Genomic DNA, 9,588 nt, shown 5'->3' on the forward strand with positions numbered 1-9,588 from the left:
TAGTCGCTGTCTTTCGGTTCCGACAGGCTGATTTGGCTCTCCCGCCGCCAACATAATCTGCGGAAATGTCTGTAGCATCCTCACGATTGTGTAAGAGATTTATTTCCATTCGAGCAAATTCCTCCCCCAAGCATCGACGGGGCCCGCGGCTGGAAGGAAAGTAGGCCCAGCCAATATTGTCAAGTTCGCCGGTTTCCCATCGCTCAGAACGAAATTCATATGCATTAGGGCCGTATATATTATTTTTCCTTGAATTCACGTACTGTGAATAAACAACAAGTTCACCCTTTCTCACTAGGATAAACACGACGACAGCCCAGATCATATACTTCTCAATCATATTTTCTTAATTCTTGTGTTATGATTTCGAAGGCTTTGGGGGCTGGGAAGAAGCTTTGTATATTGTACCCCCAATATAGGTGGCTGTTAGCGCCCAATTCATAGGCGAGATGCACTGTGTAAGCACTAATGCAGCTATATCACACGAGAATAAGACAAGGGTGGAGAAAGCGGTAAATCTCCCTTCCTGTCATGTGATAGGCTCGTAATCACGCAGATCACAACCTTTATGGGTCGATCGTGCATGTGCCTCAGAATACATTCTATGTATGCATGTGCCCGGGTGTTTTCAATTCCCTCATCATTGAACTCCGCACGCGGTTAGAAGTCTAGTTCCTTATCATCACTATGTCAATACATGTCTCTCTGTAAAGAACGATCAGAAATCTAACCTTACGCGATGCCACTAGGCCTTCATGTGCTTCATTCGCACAACATCAGCCATTGTGCGGCAGATTTGGATCAGAATGGTGGTGTCGAGTGAGAAATCCTAATTTTCTCCCTGGAGTTGGGCGTATTACATCGCTAACAAAGGATTTGATAGTATCGTCGCGGTCCATGGCTTGGGGAAAAACTCGTTAGAGACATGGACACATCATGAAACGGGTACTTTGTGGCTGAGAGACCTTCTGCCACGGAGTATCCATAATGCCCGAGTTCTCACATTTGATTATGACGCAAGTCCTTCCCTTTATACCGGAAAAGACTTCATGGACAGAGTTCAAAGTCAAGCAACTACCCTAGTGGCAGACTTGGAGGGCGAGAGGAGCCTAGAAAATGCTTCTAGGCGACCTGTCATCTTTATCTGTCACGGACTCGGAGGCATCATCGTGAAGAGTGCGCTCGTTCATTCAGCGAGTCGAACATCCCATTTCACATCACACCTCAATGCTATATATATCTCGACTTTTGCCATTCTGTTCTTCAGCACCCCCCATGATCAGATCGATGTTGGGAAATGGATTGCTTCAAGTACATCGACATCGACATCAAACTTCTTAACCCGCCGAGCGAAGGAGAGAATTAGCATGCCTGAAATGCCAATCACTGTGCATACTTTAGACGTCATCACAAATCAGTTCGCTCCACTCATGAAGAAGGTTCACATGTACCTTTTTTGGGAGGGGTTGAGAACACAGCTTACGAGCGGCGCGGAGTTTATGGTAGACCCGTCCTCTGCCGCTCCACATTTGTATGATACAGAAAGATGTGGAATTCCGAACTCCAACCACTCAGATATGACGAAGTTTCACCAATCTGACTCTGCTTATCGGACAGTTATATCTGCCCTGATGAAGTACTGCTACTCGGCGCCGGCAATTGTCACATACCGATGGAAAGAGGCAATGGAATCAATGATGCGGATGCGAAGAAATGAAGCCCGTGAATTAACGGGCCTATTTCTTGAAATTCCGGACAAAGTCCCGATCCCCACGGAGAGCAATACCGAAGCTATCGAAGCCTCTTTGCAAAATGAATATTTCCACCCACCATGCACTGTTTCCATGGACTTTATAGGTCAGGAGGACATCATGAACACACTCCAGGGTGCCTTTGAACCAGAAGACCAGACATTGGTGGATAAACAGCAAAAGCGATTTGTCGTCTATGGAATTGGGGGATCTGGGAAGACACAAATATCCGCAAAATATGCCCAAAGTAACCGACAACAGTAAGTATTTGAACACCTAAATATCGATTCTCACTTACTGACATATGCTTTGTTCAGTTATTGGGCAATCTTTACTATCGATGCAACTTCGGCCCAGACCGCGAAAGAATCATTCTGTAAAATCGGACGTATGGGGGGTCTCGAAGCCACCGAAGACTCTGGTAAACATTTTCTTTCCCAAGCTCGAAAGAATTGGTTGCTCATAATCGATAACGCGGACAAGCCTGGCCTCAAGTTCGAAAACCTCATTGTGCCTGGAGAAAGAGGTCATATCCTCGTAACTACAAGAAATCCCAGCCTTCGAAGGCAAGGTAACGTTGGGAGTATGGAGGTCAAAGGTCTTAAGCAAAGAGATGCTCTCCACCTTCTCATGAAAGTTGCAGATATTCTCCCGCCGTGGGATTTGTCCTCTGAAACGGCAGCAAATGAGATTACCAAGACACTGGGATATTTGGCCCTTGCAGTCATTCAGGCGGGCAACTCAATTTACAACAAAATATGCAACTTAGAAGAGTACCTCGGGTTCTACAGACGCTTTTTGGAAAATCGCCAGAGAAGAAAATCCGTTTCAAACACTGAAGATGTTGTCGGTGGGGAAGTCGAGAATGATGATATCTATTCGGCATTTGATTTTTCATTCCAACACATCGTGTCCAACAATACGATCCCAAGTCAGGATGCAGTGGAGATCCTCAACATTGTGAGCTTCTATCACTTTGATAATATACGAGTTGACATCTTCGAAAGAGGCATGAGCCTTGAGCGAAGCCAGTTGCGTCAATATCCAACCAGATCCCTTCAGGAAGGATTTGTACAAGCTATTGTCAGTCGCTTCAGACCACCTCGGGCACTTCCCCGAATACTCAAGCAAAGTGCGGATGATATGCATCCATTGTGCATCAGAGAGGCTCTTCGCGAGTTGTATTCGTCCTCATTGATAACATATGAAAATGACGAACAGAGTTTCTCATTACATCCTTTGGTCCATGCTTGGGCAAGAGACCGCATACCTCCCAAGGAGAGGAGCCTCTGGGCAATAATTTCCTTTCATACACTCATGGCCTCCATACCACTCCCTCCGATGGAAACGGGGGAGTCCCACACTAGTTTTCGGAGGAGTCTAATTCCTCACCTTAACGAATGTCTGGAGGCCTGTCCGATAGAGTTTAGAGAATTCTCTGGGCTACACATTGGAAAATACCGTCGATTTACGTTACTGTTCCAGCCCACTTTACTGTTCTCAATTCGAGAGATGATTCAAAACGCTGCAAAGTGTGGGATTCTGCACGCCGAGAAAGGTGATTTTTCGAAGTCCGTATATTACCTTTTTCTGGCAAAGGAGTCGCTGGTTACGCTTTTCGGCCCGAACGACGCAAAGACAACAACCACGATGTTAGGATTGGCCAGTATACTTTGGGGTCTAGGGCGCTTAAAAGAAGCCATAGCCTTGCAAGAACAGGTTGTCGAGTCGCGGCAGAGATTCTTAGGACCAGATCATCGTGAAACTCTACTGGCTATGGACTCCCTTGGTCACTCTTTCTGGCTCAGTGGACAATATTGTGAAGCTCTTCAACTTCAGCAACAAACTGCCGAGAAAATGCAGGCACACCTCGGCGAAGGAGATGACGACACGCTCAAAGCGCTTGATCACTTGGGTGTCACATTAGGCTCTTGGCACCGGTTTAGAGAGAGTAGAGACATACATCAGAAGGTTCTGGAAATTCGAATACAAAGTCTGGAGGAGAGTGACTTGAGGGTCCTCGAAACGAAGAACAATCTGGCGATGGCCCTATATGATCTAAAAGAGCTTGATGACGCAATATCCTTGATGGAGGAAGTCTATAACGGCCGCAGGGCCCAGATGGGCAAAGAGCACCCCTACACTCTCTGGGCGCTATGCTACCTAGCGAAGATATACACTGAAATGGGAGAGTTGCAAAAATCCGAGGATATTCTCATTGAGGGCATCGCCGCTGGTAAACGAAGCCTTGGTGAAGATCACCTTGGGGTTTTGATAGGCTGCGGGGAACTTGCTCGAACTTATTCTCGTCAGGGTCGCCTAGACGAAGCTGTGAAACTGATTATCACGACCATCGAGAAGATCAAGCTTTTTCGAGGTAGCGAGCACCCCGACTACGCTACCGGAATGTGGAGTTTGGGCAAGGTATGGGAGAAAAAGCAGGAGCAAGCCAAGGCAATCAATGCCTACCAAGTCGCGTTGGAAGCGACAGAAAAGAGGTTAACAACAGAGCATCCGCTCTACAAGATTATCTCGGATCGCATCATTCTCCTAACAGAGGGAGCTCACAGCAATGACTACAAAGAGGCTACAGAAAATGGCTCGGTCACAAATGGCGTTGAGGATCTGCGAATCAAACGTTTGCATAATACGCAGACATGGTAGAAATAGCATGCTTAACTAGTCCCTTTGATGTGTTACTATTGATGAAGTTGATGTTCTACTAATTAATATTTTCCCATGTATTACGACATCTTTGTCGTCACCTCGTATATCAACCGGAGATAAATATACTTGGAAGGCCGAGAGTCTAGCTATCAACATGATGAATTTCAAAGAAAATCTTCGACTCGGGCCCTATATATAACTCTCTCGGTCGGCAGCATTCACTGATTTACCTAGTCAAGTACGCTGACATACCTGTATCCCAAACTCACAGGACATGAAGCGTAGCGTCGTCATGATTGACACTGCTTAGATTCACGTAGCAAAAACAAAAACATACAACAGTGAGGATTCGCTGGTGGTCACCCACCCAACTACTAACTCACCGGCGTGTGGCTTGAGTACGGCTGAGCGGACGGGAAGCCCTATTTTCCACACCCTATGGTCGTATGTACTTGGCGTAGCACTGGAGGGGAACATATAATAGCTGAAAACTATAGACTATAGCCGTGGGTAGGATGGTAAGACGACTTATATCTCATCGTGACCATTGTGTCAGGTGATCTCTGCCCCTAGATGGTCATAGCGTCAGATAGATACGTTAAGTGCTCGTATGTCTCGTTAAGCTTAATCTCTAAAAAGTTAGGGTAGTGATATGACCACCCCCCTGCCTGAATTTTCAGTCACCGCCTTCTTAATCAGGTACCACCCATAATTCTGTCATGTTTCCACACTTTGTTTTTTTTTTCTGCCATATATTCTGCCCATTTCTGGTTTATATAGTAAAAATAAAAAAGACATACATTTTGATCAGAAAAAATCGTACATTTCATTGACTCTATATTGATCTACCCTACAAATTGATCCTGCAAACTGATTACCATACTTAGTTGTACTTTCGCTCCTTCCCCGAGCTACCATTTGTATAGTTTACAAGAAGGATAGGTATAAAATTGGAGGTGACAAAAGTGACTTAATTTTGCTAGGGGCTTATACAAATTACAGGTATCTCCCGTCTTATACTATTGTATGACTTTTCGGCCGGAAAGTGCAGAGCTTATTTTTCTGCAGAAAAGATTACAAAGCGGTAACTTTCTGCAGTCTAATATTATTTATAAAAGCGGTATCCAAATTAAGAAGGCGGTGACTGAAAATTCAGGCAGGGGGGTGGTCAGATCTAAGGGGGGGGTGGTCATATCACTACCTAAAAGTTATTATAGACTTCCACAACGGAACCCAAGACAAATACATATGATATTGCTATATTTCATTCACACCGATAAAACAAAACAAAAAACATACAACAGTGAGGATTCGCTGGTGGTCACCCACCCAACTACTAACTCACCGGCGTGTGGCTTGAGTACGGCTGAGCGGACGGGAAGCCCTGTTTTCCACACCCTATGGTCGTATGTGCTTGACATACAACTAGAGAGAAATATATAATGCATGTAGTTGATGAGAGGGTCCTGCAAATTGTTGGCATACAACATTGTATGTTGTAGTCGAAAATCACTACTGGCACAGTCGTCTAACCTAATTAGGATAGGTCGCTCTTGGCAATGTTATTTCATTACTCCGTACACCTCCGAATAACATCAGCCACATAACGAGTACTCCCTTAATGATCTCGACAGTCTAAGGTCTCCAGATAGTCATTGCATAGCGAAGCGACTGATTTCACTTCTAATGCTACGCAAAGCCCCCCTCTTAGTGGCTTATTGGCTTTTTACATTTGATAATCACTTTTCACAACAAACCTCTGGCATCATCCATCGCGCAACCTATGAAGTTTGCGTCTGGAAGTTCATCACGTCGGCAGCCCATGACGGCAAGCCGCCTAATGCAGCTGAGACTTGCCCGCTTTCTTACTCGTGGCGAGAGCACCGGCCAGGCCGAATTGAGAAGAGACACCGTTAATACGATGAGTTGAGTTCAGGTTCTTGACTACAACCATCTGGTAACAGGTGGCCATGTCTTCGCGAGAGGCGATAACGGACCAGGCGAGGAACAGCTCCCAGATCTAGGGCATGTTAGGTTTCATGGAAAGTACTATGGTAGACGGGGGAAAACTTACTCTATACCATCTGGGGCCATATTTGGCCTTGATCGGTTCCACATTTCCAATCCAGTTCCGGTACCATCGCCAGAGGGTACCGGAGTAATGCACACCGACAGTATCAATGCTGGTCATTATCAGTAAATGCACTTGCGAGAACAGTCCTAGAACCTGAGTAAAACTCACCCCTTAAGTTCGAATCCAGCTTGTTCCAGACACTTGACATAGTACCACAGAGGAGTTGAAGCATCCGCGCCACGGAAGATGTACTTATTCAAATACAGACCCCAAATGAAATCTTCGTACTGCCACGCCTGACGCAGACCTGAAAGCTGAACATACATAGCACCATCGTCATTGAGCATATCATAACACTGGCGGAAGAACGTGGTAAGCTTCCGGATACCAACGTGCTCGCCCATTTCCAACTGCGTGATCTTGTCATATTTTGTCCGTGGGATATCGCGGTAGTCGAGGCAGAGAATACGACTCTGTTGTTCAGGAATCCCGGCCTTGCGGAGAGCGTCATTGCCCCAAGCGGTTTGATTCTCCGCGATAGTAAGCCCGGTGACTTTAGCGCCGTAGTTGAGACTGGCAAATTTGGCGAAGGTTCCCCAGCCGCAGCCAATATCTAGCATGGTCTCGCCTTCCTTGAGGCCAATCTTCTCGCAGACGACGGCCATCTTGTTATCTTGCATTTCTTCGAGGGTCTCTTCCTTCTCCGGGTCTGAGATGATGCCAGAGGTATAGATCATGCGAGGGCCAAGGAACCAAGCATAGTGGTCGTTACCGCGATCATAGTTGGGACGGATCTGTTCCTCATCTTGGGCTTTGGTGTGGAAGATGATGTCCTTGAAAAAGGTGAAAAAGATGAACTTGAAGAGGCCCAAGGTAAAAGAGAAGTTTGCCCAGTCGTGACGGTATTCCATCACCTCGAGTGCGTCGCCGTTGAAATCCACCAAGCCGTCCAGGTACATTTCCGCAAATCGCTGGATGGGAACTTTGTTGTTTCCGTGCCATTTCGCTTTATCCGCTTCGCGCTTGAAGGTCAAGTAATATTCAATGGGTCGTCCGGGTAGCTTGACTTTTTCGTTGGTGCGGGGGCTGCAGCTGGATTTCCAGGACCAGAATACAACCAAAAGAGGAAGGAAGAGAAGGATTAAAAGGAAGAAAAATGTCTTCTTTCCTCCATTGAGCAGGTAGGTAAGAATTGTAGGAATTCCGGCGAGGACGCCGCCTAGGAGGAGGTTCGAGAAGCTTTCATTTCCGGGGCCATCCGCGGGCATTGTGAATGGCTGGGAACTATTTGGAGGGATTAGCCAGGTTGAAGGCAGGAGGGAGGTCAATGGCATGAACTCACGTTTGTCAGAGCAATTCCACAGTCCTCTCCGGTCTGGAGCTTCGCAGGTTTGGCTGCAGGAGTCTTGATGAAGTCGATGTCGCCAGACAGCTCGACTTCCTTGACTCCTTTAGCACTCATTGTCGATTGTTCTCCTATATGCACAATCGAGGATGGGGAACGAGAAATCACGTAATAATGAATGGGAAGACGGGAGGGGATATGGACATCGTGTTCGAGGATATTATAGACCTGATAAACGCGGTAATCGATAAGGTATAGGGTTCCACCATGTGGGTCATCGGTCCCCGCGGGCCCCGTTAGTGTACACGTTGCAGGCACTCTCAGGTTCAAGTTTCACATTCCAAATGGGCTTGCTTTGTCAACAAGCGGACTGCTCTCAAAGACTTATTGGACCAACTTGTGAATTTCAATAAAGGCATCGAGGCCGAAGAGGAAGCCCAGTCTGATGGGGTTTTGGATCTCCACTACTTTTGTCCAGGTGCTTCGCCCGCCCATCTACTCCAGATCGCAAGTCTCTTATCCCTTGCCCCGAATCGTGACAAGTCTTTTGCGCTTGAGTGTCTTCGTAGCTTTTGCTTTTCGCGGAAAGAATTCTTGCATCCTATTCATGCAATGCCTAGGTTGATCCCACGACGGCGCATGGTAATTGCTAATCCATATGGCCCGAATACACGTCCACTCAGGTCATTCCAAAGCTGCTCAAGAAGCAAAGCAGCCTGCAAGCAGTGCTGCATGTGGAATCTGTTAGACCGCAGGCCATCTAGGAGTGACTGTCGTTGTTCAGTTCGCAACATGCAGGAGCCTGCAATAACCAGAGGACCCAGGAATATAGTCTCATAAGGTGATCCAGCGGCCTGCTCTGCGTATAGCATGATGTTGTCGATATGCTTCTGTACTTTCGCCAACGTTACAGTGTCATTTGATGCATCTGGGACCATTGCGGTCCTGAGGTAGAGGAGGGTAGCCTCCCGGCAGAGACTGAGTGCTGTATCTCGTTGCGGCTGCGATTTCTGGCCAGTGACTGCAGAATCTGGAGGTTTATATTCTGTTATTCGGGCGTAGAGTGCTAGGTGCATCTCTAAGCTCGCCTGTGAAGGGGTTCGCTCTGTGAGACGTCGGGCGGCAAGAACTGCTATGTCAGGCAGAATTTCGAATAAGCCATGGGTGTCGCCGAAGACGACTCCCCATGTGTCGAAATGGTTCATTGTGCCGAGGATGCCGTCGAGGAATGTGTCTTGAGGCACGGTTCGGCGATTGATAGAGCCGTAGGGGACGATATTGTTACTGAGAATGAAAAAGCGATATATCTCCAACACAAATGCAAACAGGCGTCCGTTGTCATTGATGCTTGACGGTAACGAGCTATTGGCTAATTGGATAATGATTTGGCGGCTTGCGCGGAGGTGGCTAAACATTGCCCCTGGTCATCCCCAGATAGTGTCTAGACATTGCATTAGTGAGCCTTTTATGGACACGAGGCCTAAAACCCATGTAAATACCTCGAAGAACGATAGTATCATCAGGGTCAACAACATTCGTAGTGCTTGAGGTACATCGAATGCTGTCTGGTCTGATATACAATCCCGAATTGTCCTTATCACGACCGAGTAATGTCTGTATGTCGCGAGAGATACTTCGAGCCCAGGGTTTCGGGACTTCATGTGGGCCCCACTAAGCGCCAGCAAAGAATGCATGAGCAGGTCGTCATTGCAGCACAGAGGCACAAGTAGAGTCACAAACGGGTTATTGCC

General features: G+C 47.0%; 3 protein-coding genes across 3 annotated transcripts; 1 reads left to right on the forward strand and 2 right to left on the reverse strand.

The window, feature by feature from the left end:
• Positions 1–739: 739 nt before the first annotated feature.
• N7518_003545 (uncharacterized protein) lies at positions 740–4,415 on the forward strand (the record flags this gene model as incomplete). Its single annotated transcript, XM_057184472.1, has 3 exons — positions 740–819; positions 884–2,011; positions 2,069–4,415. 3 exons carry the CDS (start codon positions 740–742, stop codon positions 4,413–4,415), a joined length of 3,555 nt encoding a protein of 1,184 aa, XP_057045922.1.
• A 1,840-nt stretch (positions 4,416–6,255) lies between these two features.
• N7518_003546 (uncharacterized protein) lies at positions 6,256–7,954 on the reverse strand (the record flags this gene model as incomplete). The annotated part of the gene is made up of 4 exons (XM_057184473.1): positions 6,256–6,438; positions 6,493–6,601; positions 6,661–7,769; positions 7,835–7,954. The coding sequence occupies 4 exons, from the start codon at positions 7,952–7,954 to the stop codon at positions 6,256–6,258; spliced, it is 1,521 nt and encodes a 506-aa protein (XP_057045923.1).
• Positions 7,955–8,442: 488 nt separating this feature from the next.
• On the reverse strand, positions 8,443–9,252 carry N7518_003547 (transcriptional regulator family TF; the record flags this gene model as incomplete). Its single annotated transcript, XM_057184474.1, has 1 exon — positions 8,443–9,252. The coding sequence occupies one exon, from the start codon at positions 9,250–9,252 to the stop codon at positions 8,443–8,445; it is 810 nt and encodes a 269-aa protein (XP_057045924.1).
• Positions 9,253–9,588: the final 336 nt, after the last annotated feature.

Source organism: Penicillium psychrosexuale, assembly GCF_028828465.1.
Source record: "Penicillium psychrosexuale strain IBT 29551 chromosome Unknown utg000002l, whole genome shotgun sequence".
In the NCBI taxonomy this organism is placed as follows: Eukaryota; Fungi; Ascomycota; class Eurotiomycetes; order Eurotiales; family Aspergillaceae; genus Penicillium; species Penicillium psychrosexuale.